Source organism: Sorex fumeus, unplaced genomic scaffold (genome assembly GCF_029834395.1).
Source record: "Sorex fumeus unplaced genomic scaffold, SorFum_2.1 ptg000024l, whole genome shotgun sequence".
Lineage (NCBI taxonomy): Eukaryota > Metazoa > Chordata > Mammalia > Eulipotyphla > Soricidae > Sorex > Sorex fumeus.
This window is the reverse complement of record NW_026606081.1, coordinates 50,645,116-50,665,982: the sequence shown is the minus strand read 5'-3', so window position 1 is coordinate 50,665,982 and position 20,867 is coordinate 50,645,116. Positions and strand designations below refer to the sequence as shown.

General features: G+C 50.5%; 1 protein-coding gene across 3 annotated transcripts in view; it reads left to right on the top strand.

Moving 5' to 3' along the window:
• The window catches only part of KIF13B (kinesin family member 13B), a 146,948-nt gene that overhangs the window by 109,758 nt on the left and 16,323 nt on the right, over positions 1-20,867 (top strand). For 2 of the 3 annotated variants that reach the window (XM_056113990.1, XM_056113988.1), the window contains exons 33-38: positions 2,930-3,082; positions 3,671-3,748; positions 5,010-5,063; positions 6,941-6,961; positions 11,751-11,862; positions 16,192-16,325. In XM_056113990.1, the coding sequence (XP_055969965.1) occupies positions 2,930-3,082; positions 3,671-3,748; positions 5,010-5,063; positions 6,941-6,961; positions 11,751-11,862; positions 16,192-16,325 (552 nt within the window). The remainder of the gene's footprint in view (positions 1-2,929; positions 3,083-3,670; positions 3,749-5,009; positions 5,064-6,940; positions 6,962-11,750; positions 11,863-16,191; positions 16,326-20,867) is intronic. The other variant, XM_056113989.1, reaches the window with a different exon arrangement.

The following is a 20,867-nucleotide window of genomic DNA, read 5'->3' as shown; positions in this document are numbered from 1 at the left end:
GATGCCGGGGATTGAACCCTGTCAGCTAGGTACAAGGCAAATGCCCTCCCCTCTGTACTATTGCTCCGGCCTCTCCAAAAGGGCTTTTATTCTTCAGGCAACGTGGCTGTCAGAGGGAAGAAATGTGAAGGCAATTGGAAAAAGCCTTCTGTGAGTGAAAAGCTTCCTGTTGATAATTAGCACTAGACATTTGTGTTGTATTTACTTTATCCTCATGAAAAAGGGGAAAAGGAACACTTTAAGCACATGGTATGAGAGCTAGACTGAGTTTGGTTTGAGGGCGATAGCCAGCAGTGCTCTGGGCCCAGGGATCATTCCTGGCGGGGCTCAGGGGACCCTATGAGTTGCTGGGGATAGAACTTAGGAAGGTGGAGGACAAGGAAGAAAAAAGAAAGGCAAACATCCTACCTGCTGGGCCCTAGACTAGTTATTTTTTTTTTTAATTTAAGAACAAAATGAAAAGATTTCTCAATAATCTTTCCTTATGAAATAAGCCTCCCCCTGGCCCTCAGGATGGTGCAGTGGGAAGGATGCTGGCCTTGGATCCTGCTCCCCCAAGTTCAGTCCCTGGCACTGCCTATGGTGCCCTGGAGTTATCCCTGGGCAGGGGCCCGCAACAAGGCCTAGGCACCATGGGGTGTGGCCACCCAAATAAAAAAAAGGTCTCCCCATTTCATAGGCACTGGGAAGACTTAATAGTAAGAAATGACCATAGAGGGAGGGGTGTGGGGGATGGAAGAGAGAGAGAGACAGAGACAGAGGAGGAAGAGAGAGAGGAGGGGAAGAAAAGAGAAAGAGAGAGGAGAGAGAAGGGAGAGAAAGGGAGAGAGAAGAGACAGAGGAGAGGAAGAGAGGGAGAGAGAGAGGGGAGGGAGAGAGAGAAGAGAGAAAGAGGAGAGAGAGGGAGAGGGAGAGAGAAAAAGGAGAGGGGGGAGAGGAGAGGAGAAAGAGGAGAGGGAGAGAGAGGTGGAAGAGAGGGGTAGGGGAGAGGAGAGGAGACTGTCTCCCAAGGAGAATGAGAGCATATTCCCACAAAGACTTGAACAAGAAAACACACAACTGCTTAGCCCAGAATGACCTTAAACATCAACCCAGACACCTCCCAGCAGATGCAAGGCTAAATACATGGAGGCTTATCCACACAGCGTCACACCAAGGCAGGCAGAAGACAAAGGGTCTCTGAAAGGGTCTCACTATCACGCTCAGCTCAGGAAGCTAGACCCTGTGTAGTTCTGAATCAGGTAGTGTGTGTGGAAAACTCTGCATGAGGGGAGGGTGGAGCCTGAGTATGAAGGCCCAGAGGCAGTCCTCGAGCTAAGGAGGATGCTTTCTGTCTTGGACCCAGCAGCACTCACTTCCTGGGGCCCAGGACACAGACCTTGCTTGCTTCAGACCTGGGTCCAATTCCTGGAGCCAAGTGGTCTCCCAAGCAACCCAAGGTGTATTTTTGGAAGCCCACTAGTACCAGTGGGTGGTCTCTGTGTCCTCATGCCTTAGCACCAGCTGCCAACCCAGTCGGCTGAGAACCCAGGACGTGACTCCCTGAGCTCCTGTTGGAAGCACCCTCCCTGCCCGCCAGAGCACCTCATTTTCCCTTCTTCAGTGCATGTTCCTTTCAGTGGCTGGAAAGTAGAGCCATGGAAAGAGCGCTATACCCAGAGTCAAGGCCTGAGTTTGGGCACTGTCTGGCCGATCATGTGACTTTCCTCTTTCTTCCTCTAGGAAATCAAGGACCCTTCTTTTTTCCAGGCTCACGAATCAAATGAATTACTTTAGGAAACAATAGTTTTTGGAACTTCAACCATCCTCCGAATTCTTCCACATTTTTTCTGCCTTGGGACTTATTTAAAATTTCAAAAATAAGCCTGAGGTTGGAATGTGTCCTGTCATTAATAAATAGCCTAAAATTACTTGGCAGAGTTGTTTTTCTCTGCAGTGGGATATAAAATAATGGGTTTTTTTTCCCCCTTATAGTTGGCATTTTAAGATGAAGTGACATATGGATGTATATTTTTTTCATGTCTGACAGTATTGTAACAAATTTATAAGTAAAGAATCTGATTTTCCCTGAGAAGGGGAATTTGTGAGGGGTCCAGTTTGCTCTACATAAGGAGATATTCTGGGGCTGGCTCTTGTCACTGTTCTTCATGGGGAAATAGACCCTGCCCTGGGGCCCAGGTGGGCGCGGCTCCCCCTACTGGCAGAGCAAGGATTTACCGCTCGGATTCTCTGCCTAGGCTAGGCCCTTGGTCTCTGCCGCAGCCCAGTTGGGGGTCGAGATCAGGCTGCCTCCATGTTCAGGTGTGATCATGGGGGACTTGTTGGAAGCGAGCAGAAACCTCACACTCCTCCCGCTCAGCCTCTGTGCCTGTGCCTGCCCCTTCTGGGGGTGACTGGACCCCCCTGGCCTGCCCCTCCTCTTCCGGCCTCTTGCTTCTCAGGCTGTCTTCCCCCAAGTGCATTTCCAGCCCTTACTCTGAGCCCCTTCTAACCTATCATGGTTCTGTTACAGTGAAAAGATGCTGAGCACCTCTGGTTGATCTTGTGCACTCCGCCTTGTTTATTTGGCTGGCCTCCCATTAGCCTGACCACCATGTAGCCTGTGATTTCTTTCTTTCTTTTTTTTTTTTTACTTTTTGGGTCACACCCAGCGATACTCAGGGGTTATTCCTGGCTCTGCACTCAGGAATTACTCCTGGCGGTGCTTGGGGGACCATATGGGATGCCGGGGATCGAACCCAGGTCGACCGTGTGCAAGGCAAACGCCCTACCCGCTGTGCTGTCGCTCCGGCCTGTAGCCCCTGATTTCTATAGGGAAGTGTGTTTCCTGGAGCATGGCGTGCCGGCTGACATCCCTGCAGATCAAGAAGCTTTGGCGGTGATTTCTTCAGCCACCCACTCATTCCTAATAACTCCCCATCTCCTCCAGGATGCCCAGGGTGTAGAGGAACGAGAGACCTTAGCGAGAATGGCAGCAAATGTTGGCAGCACGGCGTCTGCGGACTCGGAGGCATACATCGAGAAGTACCTGCGGAGTGTACTGGCTGTGGAGAATCTCCTGACGCTGGACCGGCTCCGCCAGGTGAGCCCAGGTGGGCCTCGCTCCTGGCGTCCCCTCCAGGCGCTGGCCGGCATCTGTAGATCTCATAGGCCTGCTCGGTCTCCCCGGGGAGAATCACTGTTTCACGGCACCAATGGTATCGAGATGCTTCGAATGCTGTTGCCCAAATCCCTGTGAAGTACTTCACATTAACAGTGACCTGCGCTCTGAGACAGTACAGGCCCCCTCTGTTCAGCTCAGCACGGCTGCCACAGCCTGAGCAGGTCCCTGGGAGGGAGAGGAGAGAGGCCGTGATCCTTACGCCGTGATCCTTCATGTGACCTTGCCACACCGGGAGCTCCATTTCTGAAGCACGGGTGCGCTAAGAAATGCGGGGTGCTCTGATTCCCGCGTTCTTGCTCTGGGAGTCACTGGGGCCGCTGGCAGCTAAGCAAGAGAAGGAGGTGGGGACACCGTGCAGCGTGACTCACTGGGGCTCTTCCAGAGTGATGGCAGGCGGGTCTTTGCTGCCAGGAGAAGAGGCCTGGTTAGGAAGAGCGTGGAAACGTGGAGGTTGGGCAGTACTGCTGGGTGCTAACCTCCTCTTCCTCACGTGTTTGCGGATGGCAGGAAGTGGCTGTGAAGGAGCAGTTGACTGGCAAGGGGAAGTTGGGCAGGAGGAGTATCAGCTCGCCCAGTGTGAACCGAGTGAGTACCAGCCCCCAGCCCCGCGCTCCCAGCCCACACACGCCCTCCTGTCCTGTGCTGTCAAAGAGCCCCACGCAGCCCCCGGTGGCATCTGCTGGCCCTCTGTCTCGGGGCCGGTCCCTACAGAACCTTCTCTTCTGACTGGCACATCCCCTAGACATGGCAGCAGTGAGTGTTGGACTCGAGCAGGGTTCGCCGGGTGCCCAGGGCAACCCAGTGAAAAGTTTAACTTCATTAACTGTTAAATTGAGGAGAAGTCTGAACTAGGGTTACAAACTCAATCGCTCACAGGCCTTGCAGACTCTAATGAGTAAAAATAATGAGATTTCATAACAGTGTGTTATGTTTGTGGTTTTGTTGTTTTGTTTTGTTTTTTTTAAGAAAAAAAGACATAGTTTAAGTGCATACTGGTCATAGCACTGTAGCACTGTCCTTCCCATTGTTCATCGATTTGCTCGAGCGGGTACCAGTAATATCTCCATTGTGAAACTTGTTGTTACTGTTTTTGGCATATTGAATATGCTACAGGGAGCTTGCCAGGCTCTGCTGTGTGGGTGGGATAGTCTCGGCAGCTTACTGGCTGCTCTGAGAGGGATGGAGGAATCAAACCCGGGTTCGCTGCGTGCAAGGCAAACGCCCTTCCCGCTGTGCTATCACTCCAGCCCATACTGATTATGTAAACAATATTTACAAAGATTTTTTCCCTTTACTTTTGATAAAGATGTGGTTTGAGAAATCTTCGGCTTTTGTGTTGCTCACAGAGTCACTGCCCGGCAGCTTCCCTCAGCCCTAGAGCTTGTCCTGGGCCCCTGACTGCGGCCTGAGGGCTTCCAGAGAAATGTCCTCTCTGTCCTTCAGCTCACACAGGGCCCAGTTTGGTGAGGTCTGCAGATGCAGTGCTGAGGACCTAGGGTGTCCATCAGCAGTTGGTGATGCAGAAAGAAGCCCCAAAGCATCCCAGGGGCCACGGGGTGGGGCCTGCACAGATGCATTGCCTCTCTCCTTCCTGTCCCCATCTACCCCCACCCCCACATTCCCACCAGCTGTTGCCCTGGTACAAACAGCATCTGGTCTCAATCAAACCTCCCACCTTAACATTGTTGAGAATTAGTTCTGTTTAAAAATGGTCTCCCCAGCCCCATATTGCGAAGGGTTAATCTCCAGTGTCTCCGTTTCCATCTCACTCCAACGTTCCGGGACTGGGACCCCCGGCCTCACGGGCTACTGCTTAATGGCTAATCCCTCTTTCTCTCTTCTCCAGCTCTCCGGCAGCCGCCAGGACCTTATTCCCACCTATAGTCTAGGCAGCTACAAGGTAAGTGTTAATTGAATGAGCCTGATGCTGATGGAATGATGGAAAAAGGGTCTACAGTTATGCCAATAAGTCAATGTTATTTGTCAGAAAAAAGAAAACTAGGAATGGAAACTTTGTACCAATGATTAGTTATTAGATTGTATAGTAAATATTTAACCAAGTCTCAACCATACATCCACATAAAGAAATCCAGTTCCTTTAAAATTGTCATAACTAGATGTCACGTGGCATAGCTCAGTTTCCGTCACAAAGAGAGCAGCTTTCTTGTTGGATGGTGGACTTAATAATACCCTGAATAAAGAATCATCATGGGTCTTTGCCTTGAAGGAGGTAAATAGTCAACTTCTCCCTATAAAATTTGGGTGATCCCCGAAGGGAGGGATAGAGAGGAATCGGGTATAGATTTTTAAAATAAGAGAGGCTATTTAATAAGAAAAACTGAGTGGGCTTTGTTTTTAGAACATTGATTTTAAAAGTCTTTGATTTTTGGGTCACACCCAGCAGCCACTCTTGGGTCACTTCCTTGAGACTCTTCTGCAGGCCTCGGTCTCCCTGAATGGTGAGCGTGTCTGTTTCTGTACTCACAGGGGCCTTCAAGAGACCCTGTGCTTTGTCGGTGTGGCTGCGGCCTGTAGCGTGACCTCCCTCCCCCCCACCCCCCAGATGCCGGCTATCACTGCCAGTCCCCGTAGCGGGTGTGTTGTCAGGAAAACTAAGTGCCAGTCTATGCTTGCTTCCTGGTGGTGCTCCCTTTATGGCTTCCTTTGGGCACCCCCAGCCCGACAGATGACCTGTCTGTCTTTCCGTTGTCAGTGTTTCAGTTCTGTGGACAGCTCTTATGTCCAGACCAGTAGGTAGACCGAGTGTCCCTATGTGGAAACCCAAGACCCCAGTTCATCTGGAGGGGGAGTCTTAGGGAACATCCTTGAACAGCTGTGAGGACATGCTCAGGGAGCAGTGATATGTGGGTGGGTGGAAATTCAGGGGACCTCAGAAGACAGGGTGCAGGGAACTCCAGGCTGCTGGGCTCGCCTCAACAGCGGGGAGATCAGGGGACTCCCCACTTCCAGAGAAGTCTCCTCCAGCGCATCTGCCATCTAAAGCAGAACCTCTTACCAGGGGAAAGTCACTATTCTTAATGTAAAGTGTTTTTTCTACTAGCAAGAGAAGAAACATTTGCCTGCTAGAGGCCTTTCCAGTAAATCAACAAAAGGAATCTTAACTGTGGCATTGCCTTGAATTCACACTCCTTCACACACAGAAGTTCCTCAGAGTGTGGGGTATCGGGTCAACATCCCGTTCAGTCCCCGCCCCTGGCAGCGAGCTCCAGCCCAGAGCAGGCACGCACCAGCCCGAAGTTTGCAGTGTTGGAATCTGGTCTGGTTAAACACAGGCACACAGGCACATGCTGTCAGCATGGACCCACCACTCTAGACACAGCTACAGTGTGGAGCAGTGGGTGCCAGTGAGCTGCGAGTCAGCATCGTAAAGGACCACTAGCTTGGTGCAGGGCTGCAGGGCTGCACCCAGGTTGGTGCCCAGAGGGAAATTGGCATGACCTCTGGTTGGGAAACAGCGGGCAAGATTTCCCACTGTGCCTCTTGCCCAGGAATTCGGCTTGGGATCATATGAACAAATCATCTTCTTAAAAGGGAAGTGTGTTAAAATGTCCAACTCTTGTTCTTACCCCTCTGTCTGGCTGGAGGCTTTTGCTCTGTGGGATGCGGTGATTTGAAACGCTTTCCAGTTGCTTGACCCATCCCATGTCTTCCCCAAGTCCCAAGGGAAGAGTACCCAAGAAATTGTTCTAGGAATCGCAAAGACTTATGTTGTTCTTTTTTTTTCCTTTTCTTTTGGTGATTTCCTGCATTCTTCAGTTCTCAGAGACCCAGGGAGAGGTAATTACTCCATTAGGTTTTCCTAATGAGTGGGATACACTTGCTATCCTACTACCCAAACTCTTGTCTGCTCTCAGCAGCCTTGATAAGGATGCCCGCCCCTCTGTCTCAGTGTCCCTCAGCGGTCATCCATGGATCTCTATCACCAGTACTATAATTTTGTAATTTTGCATTATACTGCAATTACAGTTCCTAAAACTGTAAAGAGAAGTAAGTTTGGGGGCTGCACGCAAGGCAAGCGCCCCACCTGCTGCCTTGTCGCTCTGGCCCCGGGATGTCATTTTTACAAGATGACTAAACTTGACACTGTGACGTTTCTTGCTCTGATCCGTGGCAGTCAGTGTATACAATTCCTTTCCAGTGTTCTTGTCACCTGGCATGAAGACTGTAAGGTGTTTAATCAGAAGAGGCCTGGAAAGAAGGTGTTTGCTAACTGTAGAAGACTCTGGAGTGTGGGGCGAGGGGTTGAGCTCAGAGCGAGCAGGGGATTCAGATAAACATCAGAGATGAGGTGGCTGTGCTTTTCTAGGGCAGACACGTGGGAGAGAGATGGGGCACCAGGCGTTTCTTGGGCTCCAGACCGTTTGAGTTGGTTTCTCTGTGTGCAGAAGAGAGTCTAGTCAGAAATACAATTTCGGCTGGGGCTGGCTGATGTTGAAAATGGGTTTTGCAATAATAGAAAACTGTAATTACATTTAGTGACATTTACCTTGTGAGCTGTGTGGGCCTATTTCTGCGTTTCTCTCTTTATTTCCATTTCTCCAGTCTTGATTGCAAGATCAGAATTGCAGATGACAGAAGTGGCAATACTGCACCTCCCCATCCCCGACCTGCCCTGTCCTGATTTTCAGCTAGTCATTGCAAGGCCCATAGCTGGAGCAGAACGGCACTTTCGAGGGGTGGGGTGGGGAGTGATGGGGGGATTCGGCCACACCCAGTGGAGCACAGGGATCACTCCTGGTAGTCTTGGAGACCATATGGGGTGCCGGGAATCAAACCATAGTCCGCCGTGTGCAAGGCTAGAGCCCTACCAGCTATTCTGTCACTCTTTCCCCAACTTTCAAATTAACCTTAAGGCTTAAATAAGAAATCACTCTTGAGAAGATAAGCTTTTAATTAAATGTATAAGATAGCCCTAGTTGCACTGATCTTCCTCTTTACTCTTACTCAGTTTTTCTCCATTATCATCAGACTCTCGCTTTTAAGCAGGTCTGACAAAACTTTAGCAGCAAGCCTTATGACCGTCCTCTCAGCAGGGACTTGCATCCCGAAGGTCGCGCACTCCCAGCCTGGTGAAATGTCGCCAGCACATCTGTCTACCTACCTGTGTCGCTGTCCAGATAAACACAGACTCTTGACAGTGGAAAAGCCAAAGATTACATGTCTGGCTGCAGGAAAGCGGCAGGCTCGTGGAGAAGCGCACGGCCTTCCATGCCAGCCTCGCACGGCCAGTGCTGCTCTGCAGAGTACAGCACCGCTGGGACAAGTGCTTACCCCGAGGGTTTGAGTTGTTGTTGCTTTTTTACATTTAACTTTTTTATTGAATCACTGTGAAATACATTTACAAAGTTTTATAATTAAGTTTCAGTCACACAATGTCCCAACACCCATCCCTCCACCAGTGCACATTTCCTACCACCAATATTCCCTGTATCCCTCCTGTCACCCCCACCGCACCCCCTGCCTCTCGGGCAGGCATTTTCCTTCTTTCTCTTTCCTTTGGGACATCATGGTTTGCAGCGCAGAGACTGAAAGGCCATCGTGTTTGGTTCTTTGTCTACTTTCAGCACACCTCTCCCATCCCGAGTGATCCCTCCAGCCATCATTGACTTAGTGGTCCCTTCTTCATCCCAGCTGCTTTCTTCCCAGCACATGAGGCAGGCTTCAAACCGTGGAGCAATCCTCCTGGCCCTTGTCTCGACTGCCCTTGCATGTTAGTCTCATACTATGTTATTTTATATCCCACAAATGAGTGCAGTCGTTCTGTCTGTCCCTCTCCTTCTGACTCATTTCACTTAGCCTGATACTCTTCATGTCCATCCATTTATAAGTAAATTTCATGACTTTATTGTTTTTCTAACAGCTGAGTACTATTTCACTGTGTAGATGTATCATAGTTCCTTTAACCAGTCATCTGTTCTTGGGTTTGAGTTCTTTGAATTCAGCCTGTTGGCACAAGTGACATGAAGCTGGTAAGGGATCTAGAACAAGGCCAGAGCTGCCTCTTGTCTGCCGTCCTCCACGGCAAGTCTGCCATTTGTCGCGCACTCTGAGTTAGAAGCAGAGGACAGATGCATCCACTTGGATTCCTGGCAGTGCGGTAGAGAACAGTATAATAGAAAACTTAAAAACCAGATTCGTGCTTCTCTCTGGGACGCTGAGAGCTGGGCCCCATGTCTGCAAAGCTGGGTCCTCTAAGCCATTGCCCTGGGTTCCTCTGCACTCACACCCCCTTTTTTCTTATCATTTTGGTTTTGGGGCTCAGGGGACCACGTGGTTCTGGAAGAGTAAACCCTGAGCTCCTTCTAGTGCCTACTCTCCCAACTTTGAGGTATTGATCTGGCCCATCTTCTCTCTACACGCCCCCACCCCCCCCCACCCCTGCATCCTGGTAAAGGAAAATTCCTCAGGACTGGTCAAGCTTGTAGCAGCTTTCAGGAGGCTTCTCATTGGCTGGTGCCTGGTGGGGGATGGGAGGCGGGCATTGAGTACTGAGTTCCGGAATGCAGGTTTCATTGCTGGTAAGAAGATGGGCATGCACTGCAGGAGGAAAAAAAAATAGTAATTTCAGTCAGTCAAGTGTTTTCAGTAGAAGGCAAGTGATGCCAGGAGAATGCCCAGGGAAGTGTGTGGGTCCGTGGCAGGGGGGCAAGGTTACAGCCTGTTTGTCCTGGAAATCTGTAGCTCTGCAGCAGAGGTGGTGGGGGCGGCTGGTGTGCCAGTGTCTGTGGGCAGCCTGGGCAATGTGAGTGTGAGGCTCAGGGGACAGTGGTGGTGATGGGTGGAGGGCTGGTCCCTGCTCCTCGTCCCCTGATGGGGCTGGCAGTCAGGCTGGGGTGGGGTAAGGTGGCGGCTTCTGTGCAGATGTTCTCACCCGAGATCCCAAGCACACTGTTGAGTCATTGCTTCCATCGCTGTCTGCTGGCAGGGTTGTGCCAGCTGGGAAAATGACCCGCTGCACCCCCGAAGCCGAGGTCCTGAGTCCAGGTCAGCTCCTTAGTTTTCCTGAGGGACACTGGCCACCGTGTCATCTGCCAAATGGAGAAGAAAGAAGACAGGAAACAAACGGTTGTCTCTTCCTGTGAGGGGGCTTCTCTTGCAAGCGCCCCGGCATGAGCTCGAGGCTGTGCATCAGTGTGTGGTCCTTCCTCCGAGCCACCTGTTATTGGTGGCCACTGGGCAGATCCAGCACCCCAGGTCTCCCCTTTGGGGGGCCACACCCAGCAATGCTCTACACTTAGGAATTATTCCTGGCAAGGAAATTTATAGGATGCAAGGGATTAAACCCAGGCTGGCAAACACCCTCCCTGCTGTCTTATCGCTCCGACCCCCGACCCCCTTTTGGCAGAGTGGCCCCGGCCAGCTCTTCAGGCCCAGTTTTCCTGCCTTCCCGATGCCAGGCGTCAACCCGTGGTTTAGAGTCTCCAGCGCTGAGAGGGTTCCCGGGGAAAGTGGCATCCTTCCCTGAGGTAAACAGGATCCAGATCACTTAGAGCTTATTGATTTTCTGATCAGTGCTTAGGTTGCTGCGGAGAGTGGATAGGTTTCCAATACTCAGCCGAACCCTAAGAGGCCTCCCCGCCCCAGCAAGGAGCTTTACAGGCGGCTGCTGAGGGGAACTCGGGTTCATTGCCAGGGTCGGTTGTCTGTGGAACAGTGACATCTGCTAACGCCAACTGCCCTTATCTCACGGGCTGACAGGAAGAGCGTGGAGTGGCTGTGAGGCTCGGGGGTAGGTTGGAGGCCCTGGCTGGGCTGGGTCCTGCTTCCTGCCACGGCCGCTGCTCTGCTGCCCAAATCTGCTTGTGGTTCCCACTCCACTAGATGTGAGGCGTTGATGCTGTCACCTCCTCCAGCCTTGGAAACCCAGAGAATGTCACCTGACCAGCAGTGTGCAGTGGAGTTCTTTCGAGGGTAGGGGTGGAGGCACACCCAGCAGTGCTCAAGGGTCACTCCTGGTGGTGCTCAGGGACCATATGGTGTGCTGGGAATCGAACCTGGTTCAGTGCATACAAGGCAAATGCCCTCCCTGCTATGCTAGGGCTCCATCCCCAGCATCTTTTTTAATGGGATGCGAACAAAAAATAAGTTGAGCAGACAGTAAAACTCAAAAATTCAGAGACTGCTGTTTTTAGCAACTTGTGATTATTCAACTGGGGTTCAAGTGGAACTTACCTTTCCTATTGATTAAAGAGCAAGCTCCATGGTCGCCTCCTCTTCCGGAATCTTTGCTTCCATGGATTGTCTGGGAAGGGATGGAAGCACATGTCCAGGGCAGGAGGGAGGAGAGGAGACATGAGATTCTGAGTGTCAGACGGGAAGGCCTGCAATAAAGCGGTGTCCTGGGTGGTGGGGTGGGGGGAGGCGGGGAGAGCAGAAGCCAACTCGGAAGCAGAATTGAAGGGGGAGGATTTCAAAAGAAGGTTCCAAGTTGTTCTTTCAGGGAGAGCAATCCAGGAGAGTCAAGTGCTATCCAAGGGGGCTGACATGGAGCAAGGGTGTCAGGGAAGCAGACGGGGCCGGGCGCTCTGCAGATCTGCCTCACGGTGACCTCCTTCTCCCCCCACAGGGCCGGTGGGAGAGTCAGCAGGACCTGTCGCAGATGGTGGCTTCCAGAGGCACAGCTCCAGCCGCCCCGTCCCTCCCCGCTTGCTCCCCAAATCACCACGGTCCTGATCCAGGCAAGTGATGTTCCAACATGTCTACCCTCAGCTGTCCTGGGACGCCCCCGCTTTCCAGGGCTGGAAAACCCAGAGGCAGTTTCTGTGCCTTCACTCCATCCCCTGAGTTCCCTCCCCATGTCTTGTCATGCTGAATCCCGCCTTGAGTTAGGAGAATTAAGTCAATCTTGCATTACTACTAAAAAAAAAAAAAAAGAAAAAAAAAACCTCCATAAATTAAAAGATTTCTGATAAATGCCGCTTGGTCATGGTGCTCTGTTTGTCCTGTTGGGTTCTGCTTGCCAGTATCTGATCGAAGAGCATGTGTTAGCCTGTGACAACAAGCTTCTCTCCCTGCTTTGACTCCTACTCTCACCTTGGGTAGAGCGTAGGGTCAGACTTCTCTCAACCTCATGGGTGACCAGGAAACATTTATCTGCAACTCTTGATGTAAGCTTGGCTCCACTTTTCTTTCTTTCTTTCTTTTTTTTTTTTTTTTTTTTGCTTTTTGGGTTTCACCTGGTGATGCCCAAGTTACTCCTGGTTCTGCACTCAGAATTACTCCTGACTGTGCTCAGGGGACCATATGGGATGCTGGGAATCGAATCTGGGTCAGCCATGTGCAAGGCAAACGCCCTACCCGCTGTACTATCGCTCCAGCCCCAACCAATTTCTTCTAAAATATTTTACAGAATCAACCAACGATGTCATCTGGGTCTTGAATTTTCTCTGTGGGAAGATTTTAAATTATGGCTTTAGTTTTTTATTTTTAATTAATTTGGGGGCCATACCCATCAGTGCTCAGGGATTACTCCTGACTCTGTGCTCAGGATTACTCTTGGTGGGGCTCAGAGGACCCTGGTTGGTGCTAGGGATCCAACCCAGATTGGCTGTATGCCAAGCAAGCACCCCACCTGCTGTAACATCTCTTTGACCCTATTTTTTCCTTTAATATGGAACTTTGTCCTTATGAGTCAGTGTTTCAAAAGTTTTGTTTGGGTCGGGTATTTTTAAATTTTAGATAAAGCACATTTTTTCCTTTTTTTCAATTTGATCATGTTCCCTTTTGTCTTTCTAATGATTATAAGGTTTGTGGTCTCATTCTATGTTTGTTTGGAGGCTGTACCTGGCAGGGCCCTGGGGCTACTCCCAGGGAGATGCTTTGAGGGCTGTGTAGTGCCTGGGATGAAACACGGAGTCCTCATGCCAAGTTGGTCCCAGGCCCCAGTTCCCTCTCGGCCCCATCCCCCATGCTCTGCTTTTTGGTTTCTGTTTTTGGGTTACTCACTCCAGCCCATGCTCAAGGGGTCATAAGCAATGCTGGGATTCCATCCTTTTTAGTTGTAAGAAATAGTTAACTATCTCCATTGAAGTTTCCACAATTTTTCATCAGCTCTTTTAGGCACATTTGGTTTGTTTCCAGTTTTTGCCTTAGCCATGAGCAAAGCTTGTTTTGTTTTTTTTAATTCTATATTTGATGGGGGGAGTTGATTTGGGCCATACCCAGTGGGACCCCAGGGCCATTCTTCACTCTGGTCGGGTGAGTGGGTGACTCCAGGCTGTGCTTGGGGGAACCATGTAATTCTGGGGACCGAACCTGGTGACGCCTGTGTGTCCTGCACAACTCCAGTCTACCGAGCCGGCCCCTGGACACATGTGGGTTTTTGGTGTGTGTCTGTGTGGAGGGCGTTTGGGGCACATTGGTGGTATTTGGTGATGCCAGGGATTAAACTGGGGTCATTTGAAAACAGCGGGTAGGGCGTTCGCCTTACACGCGGCCAACATGGCCGACCCGAGTTCGATTCCTCCGCCCCTCTCGGAGAGCCCGGCAAGCTACCGAGAGTATTCGATATGCCAGACACAGTAACAACAAAGTCTCCAATGGAGACGTTACTGGGCCCGCTCGAGCAAATCGACGATCAACGGGAGGGCCTTTATCTTTTACCTTTACCATTTGAAAGCAAGGACCACGCATGCCCCCTTGTACTATCTTTCTGACCCTCACTGTCCATGCTTGCCTGAGCTTCCGGAGCCCTGCTCCCTCTTCTGAGTGTGTCTTCTGTTTCTGTGACTGTCTCTGTCATTCGTGCTTTTCGCACTTGCCTGCATGATCACCCTTCGTGTGAGAAGCTCTTTGTCTTCTGTGTGTCCGTGTTCGTAGTCGGCTCTCACTTTGGAAAATCCTCCAACTACGAAACACGCCAAACCCTGTAAAAAGTAGACAGAATCACAGTGTGCCCCTGAGGATTCCCTTCCGGGGCACGTCTCTGCTCCCCCCACCCCCCTCATGCTCCCCATGGCTCCTCTGGCACACGGCCCAGGTGGCGCCTCGTCCGTCAGCTTGTGTCCATGTCTCTCCAGAGAGGGACAAAGTAAACGCTGGAACGGTTTCTAAATCCCCTCAAATATCTGGTCACTGTTTAGATCTCCCCTATTGAATAAAAATGTCTTGCAGTTCTTTTTGAAGGAAGATCCAGTGGGGCTTATGTAGTGTGATTAGTGGATGTCTCTCGAGTCTGTCTCATCCACGCGGTCCTCTGCCTTCTTTCCCTGTCGCATTGTACTCACTGAGACCAGGTCAGTATAGAGTTTGCATTCTTGCTTTGCTGGGTGTCGCCCCCCCCCCCCGAGGGTCATTTTATTTTATTTTTAATTTTTATTAGTGAAACACCATGAGGTACAGTTGTAGACTTAGAAATTTTTGTGCTTGGGTTTCAGTTATACAATGATCAAATATCCATCCCTCCACCAGTGCCCATTCTCCCTCCACCACCACTGATCCCAGTATCCCTCCCACCCCCACCCCCATCCCCCCCATCCCACCCTACCTCTGTGGCAGGGCATTCCCTTTTGCTACCTCTCTCCTGAGGGTCATTTTAAAACATGATTCTCTGCCTCCTTCTTAAACTTCTTCCACTCTCCACCCCTGGTCACCTGAGAAGTGTCCCAGGGGCAGACACTGCCAGGGACACCTCAGATTGATTATGGGGTTGGCTTTGCATTCATTTTCAGCCGTGAACCCTCCAGAAACCTTTGAGTGTTGCCAGAGTTTTCAGGACCCTGGCATTCAGTTTCTGACCCCCTTTAGGGTCTTGATCCACAGTTTCAAGAGTGAGGTGCTGTATTTCCTGTGAGTTGGTAGTTAGGCAGAGAGCCTCAACCACACTGGGGCCAAAGAGAGAAGGGGGAGGAGGAATAAATACTGAGGAGCTTATGTACTTCTCAGATAACATGTTGCTGTCAGGACATTTGCGAAAATGTAGCATATGGTTGGTCCTTGGCCAGATCTTTCTTGAATGAAAGATCATCGTCATTCTAGAATGTTAGTTTAGCGGGGTATAGCACTCGGTGAATTTTCATCCCCTCCACCCCCATTATCTAATGATTGTGTTCTTCTGGCTCTTTATTCAGTTAAAACTTGTTTTCTGTTTTTCTCCTGTATTTTGGTTTAGTCTTTTAAGTTTTCTTTTCTTTATTGTAAAATATTTTTATTTTCTTGCACTCACACATAAGCTATTGCTTGCCATTATAGCTGAGGTCTCTTTGCTTAACTTTCCAGTGATCGCTCTCATAATTACCAGATACCCTGCCTGACCTTTTTAAAGTCTGCTGGGTGCTAATCTATTACTCGGGGCAAAGTGCAGGAACCTGGCAGCTGTGCATGTTCATGGGCCAGCGTGGAGTCATTTAGGGGTGCACATGGACGGGGTAGGGCCAGAGGGGCTAATAGTGTGCTTCTCTTCAGGGAATTCCGTGCATAGGGAGAGCTCAGGCCATTTCTCCAGCTCTGATAAAAACAACTCATCCTGACGTGCCAGTTTCATCATCTTCCTTTGGTAATCGGTGTGGAAAACTAATGTGGACTAAGGCATAGCGAAGAGTCTAAGTCCAGATGGAGAATTCTCCATGAGTATCACTGTCTGTGTCTTCAAGACAAAGATGTTAGGGCCAGGGGAGAGGCTTGGAGGGCTGGAGCTCAGGCCTGGCAGGCACAGGCCCTGGGTTCGAGCCCTGGCACTGCCTGCTTGACCCTTGTGGCCCGCAGCTCCAGAGGTTCTCCTGACAACGAGAACTTCACCTTATTGTCAGACTAAAGTTAGTACGTGAACCACTTGGTCACCAGAGGTAGAGCTGGGTTCTCCTCCGGATACTACTGGAGCCCTGGGCATTGGACCTTTTCACAGGTGTTCTATGCTGCTTTTGGAGAGGAGGCACCATTGGGTTTGAGGGCGATTGTCCTAATCCTGTGCTTTCTGGAATATTTGCTTGGTACTGCTCAATCACTCACAAAGAGGCTCCCCGCCACCTTGGCAGGAAGACGCTCCTGACACCGCTCCTGTTCCTTCTCAGGGCTGGGGAACCTAGCGACGTCCTACTTGAATCCTGTGAAGTCATTTGTGCCACAGATGCCAAAGCTCCTGAAGTCGCTGTTCCCTGTCCGCGATGAGAAGCGGGGCAAGCAGCTGTCTCCCCTCACACATCAGGTAAAGGCACCGGTGGAGGATCCGTCTCCTCACAGTCCTGCTAGAGTGAAGCCTTGGCCTGCACTGAGTTTGAGTGTGAGGGGGAGCAGGTATGGGGTGGGGGAGAGGCAGACCCTCAGGCCTAGTGAAAGCTCCCGAAGGCCGCCCTTCCACTCCGGCAGAGATAACGGAGCTGCTGAGGCTTACTGACACTCCCCAATCCTGTCTGCTTTTGAAAAACACCAAGCACACTGCTAATGTGATTTATGGTAATATCACTTAGAGCAACAATAGTAAAATTTATGAAGTGCACTTACTGTTGTTTGTGTATTGCCAAACAGCAAATGTAATTCTATTTTTAATTCTTGATTTCATTTCTTACTTCAAAAATTTTATCATCTCCGTCCTTCCCTTTCAACTACTTTTTTCCCCTTCAGTGGTTTACTTGTTCTTTCACCAGAAATATTAAAAGTTGATCACTTGTCTTATCCCCCTTTTTCCCATGAAACTCTCTCCTTGACTTTAGAATCAGTTTTAGAGAAAATATTCAAGGGCTCACGTGATGGTGAATGGAAAGTCCGTTGAAAATGCAATTTTCAGCCTTCTTTAAGTGTGAGTTCAGCAGAAAATGATAAATGAGGATTTATTTATACTCCTTCAAAACCACGTAGAGCGCAGGTCCGATTGTTGGAATAGGCCTTTGCCAGCGCCATGGGAGTCACTTAAACATCCAGTGGCAGAGCTGCCCGTGAGCCCTTGTCTGAGATCGGAACCAAGAGAATTTTTCAGGCCAGTGAATGCATACACAAGAGTGATGGATGGCTTTGTAAGGGTCCTGTGCAGACACAGAAGAAGCATACACACATGCAAACGGGTGTTGGGGGGGGGAGGAGAACACAGAAGCGATTTCTCAGGAGGTTGCTGTGCTGTCTGACTGACAGGCTGTCCTCTTCAGAATTTCCGTGATAGCTTTCCCGCCCCCCCCCCCCCCCCCGAGTGGGCCCAGGGTCCACTTCCAGGCATGCTCAGCCACAAGACCTTATGCCCAGGGGACTGTGTGGGCCAGCTTCGAAGCAGCGTTGATTGAGCGTTTGGCTTGTGTGCTATAACTCCCTGGTCCCTACATGGTAGCTTTCGGGAAAATAAAAAAGGGCAACAGACACCAACCCCAGCCTGCCTGGATTCCCAGGGCACAGAGGACCTGTGTTCCCCCACTTCTGAGGAGTTCCCTGTGGCATTGGGGTTTACTAAGCACCGTCACAGTTGCTTCTTCAGTGGCAACAGCTGCCTAAATGGTGAAATTGCAGTGGCATTAGAAGTCAATGAATCAGTGTAGAATTATTCTTTCAAAGCTGCTTTGAGCTTTTGATGTAAAGAAGTCAAATTACCTGCTTTAGTCTGAAATTATTTTTACCCTTAGGCCAGTAAGCAATTATAGTTCTTTTTTTTCTTTTTTCTTTTTGGGTTATACCCAGCAATGCTCAGGGGTTACTCCTGGCTCTGCACTAAGGAATCACTCCTGGTGGTACTCGGGGGACCATATGGGATACCAGAGATCGAACCCAAGTCAGTCGTGTACAAGGCAACTGCCCTACCCACTGTGCTATTGCCCTGGCCTCGGGATTATAGTTCTTCAGGATAAAAGAAAAAGAAAGCATTAGAAACCAGTCTGGCATACAGACGATGCCTAATGTCCTGTTTAAGAGCCATAATCTTGATTTTTTTTCTTTTATCATTGAGCCACACCCAGAGGTGCTCAGTGTCCCCCCCCCCCCCAGCAGCAGGTGAACGTATGTGGGGTGCAGGGGCAGGGGCAAGGCCACCCGAGGTGCTGGCTGCAGCCTGGCTCCTCCTCCTGAGACACACATGCTTCAGTCCTCTGGGCCTCCCTGGCCCTTCCAGTGTTTGTTGGAATATTTCGAAGATCGCTTGAATGCTATCTGCTCATTCACTCCGTTAATGTTTATGCATGTTTTAAAGCACACACACACACACAAGCAGAGGTATTGGGTGAGTGGTCCAGAATATTTCCTACATCAGAGTCATATCAGGATGGAAACAGAACTGGTGTGATGGAGCTTGCCACACGCGCCCTGATTCTAGCCCATGCCTCCCTTCTCCCACTCGGAGACTTTTTGGGGCAGCGTATTTCCTATCTTTTGAAACTTGATTCTTGCCACCGGTAATGCCGCTAGGTCACAGCCTGAAGTATGGGCAGCTTTTACGTTTCTGCCTCTCACCCAGACATTCCGCTCAGTCTGGCCTGGCGAATCTAATGGCCCATTCGACCAGTCCACTTCCACATCAATTAGGCGTGCAGAACATTACTGTTTGTCTCAGCTCATAAGTCTGTGTACTCCCAGCACACAAAACACTTACAAAAACACATGCCCTCCTCGTTAGATACACCAGCATGCACCGCGTGCCTCTGCCCCCATCCTTACAGCCCAGCCGGAAATGTTTGTGGGTGCCACTTCCTTTCCTCTCCTCTCCCATTATTATCTTCTTGTTGCACCGCACTAAACCAAGCTACCGAGAGTATTCGATATGCCAGACACAGTAACAACAAAGTCTCCAATGGAGACGTTACTGGGCCCGCTCGAGCAAATCGACGATCAACGGGAGGGCCTTTAAACCATATTGACCTTAAAATTTTTTTTATCTTCCCACCCTAAATCTTGCTAATACATGAAATTCATTTTGGTCCTAAGAGCTGTTGCAGGCCTAGGAAATATCTGTAAAGGGCTGGGGCCTGATTCACACTGAGAAGCTTCAAACATTCCAAACCGCGTCGCCACATGGTCCACAAGCACTGCCGGGAGCCCCAGGACAGATGAACAGTCTTGCGCCCACTGATCCCGCTTGGCCAGTTTCTCTCTCCGGGCCTCACACAGCCTCTCGGCCTCTCAGCATCTCCTCCCCGACCCACACTGGCCACCTCCACTCAGCTGTGTGGCTACCGTGTCCATTCCTCTCTGGGCAGTTATCCTCGTGGCTTGTTGACTGGAGCCTCTTGTTGAACAGAGACCACAAGGGCCAAGTCAGTGCGAACTGGGATTGGCTGAGCAGCTCGGACACGCAGCAGTGGGATTTGGTGGTCAGTTGGTGCCCGAGGCCACTCTCACACAAGAGCCAACGGTGCTGGCGTGAGAGGGGAGCTCTGGTGCCGGGGAGCCTGAGGGGCACCTCATTCCAAGGCAGGTGCCCTCAAGAACTATTCCTAAAGGAAGGAAAACCTTAAGCTAATGAGTTTGGATTCAAGGTGATCAAAGATGCTCATGGTCACCTCAGCTTGGGCTCCTGGAGAAGTAACGTGTCTGGGAGGACGTGTCAGGAGAGGGACTTCCCCTCCTTGGATCACTTCATTTGCGTTTGATTTTTGGGTTCCCCCAGTGGTGCTTGGGGCTTACTCCTAGCTCTATCCTCAGTGCTCACTCCTGGCGGTGCCTAGGGATCATATGGAATGCTGGGGATGAACCCTGATCAGTCACAGGCAAGGCAAACCTCTCCCTGCTGTGCTCTCACTCCAGCCCCATTGGATCACTTTGGGGCTTTCATCTCTGATGCTGGAGGACTCTGGGTGCCAGTGGAACTTCAGGGGGGACACGCTGGGGCTTGGGATGCAGCCCATCTCTTGCATGGCTGAGGCTGTGAGCGCGATCCCCAGCACCATCAGGGGTCAAGGGTTGCTAGCAACAGAAATCCTGTGCCGTGTTCCCAGTGCTTGACTGTAGGAGTTTTCTGTGCACTCTGGTTTGGGTGTAGGAGTCACTGGGGGACTGTGAAGTGCCAGGGCTTCGGCTCAATATACTGTGAGCCACCTCCCTTGCCGGCGCCTAGTATTTGAAGTATTAATAGTTACTATAGCGGTGTCCCATTTCTTTGAAAATCATATTTGCTACCTAAAAGTTGAGATTCTTTTTTTTTTTAAATAATAATCTGCCTTTTCCATAGGACCTCCAGGTTGTTCTAGCAAAGGTCTGCTATTTCACGAGTATTTGTGTCAGTTTTCTGTTCTTTGAAGCTAAAGGGAGGAGAGGAAAAGATTCAGTGTTAGCTTTCTTCACAGCTACAGGAGGTCTGGGCTGGAGCGATAGCACAGTGGTAGGGCGGTTGCCTTGCAAGCAACCAACATGGTCGACCTGAGTTCGATTCCTCTGCCCCTCTCAGAGAGCCCGGCAAGCTACCGAGAGTATCTCGCCTGCCAAACACAGTAACAGTTGTCACAATGGAGACATTACTGGGCCCACTCGAACAAATCAATGAATAACGGGAGGACAGTGACAGTGATGGGAGGTCTGTGGAGGAAGGCCCAGTTTTGGTTCCTGGTACCACCTGGTCCCCTGAATACTGCTGGGCACAATTCCCCAAGCAGTGAGCCGGAACAGCCCCTGAGCACTGCTGGGTGTGACCCACAAACAAAAAGAGACTCAATGTACAGATTAGCTTAAAGTTTCTCATGTAGCAAATGCTCCAGAATGCTCTGTCCTCTTGCCTTGCCAGGGTCCTACTGAAAGTGAGGCCCTAGAAGTGATAGTGTAGCCATCAGAGAGGATGGAGAGC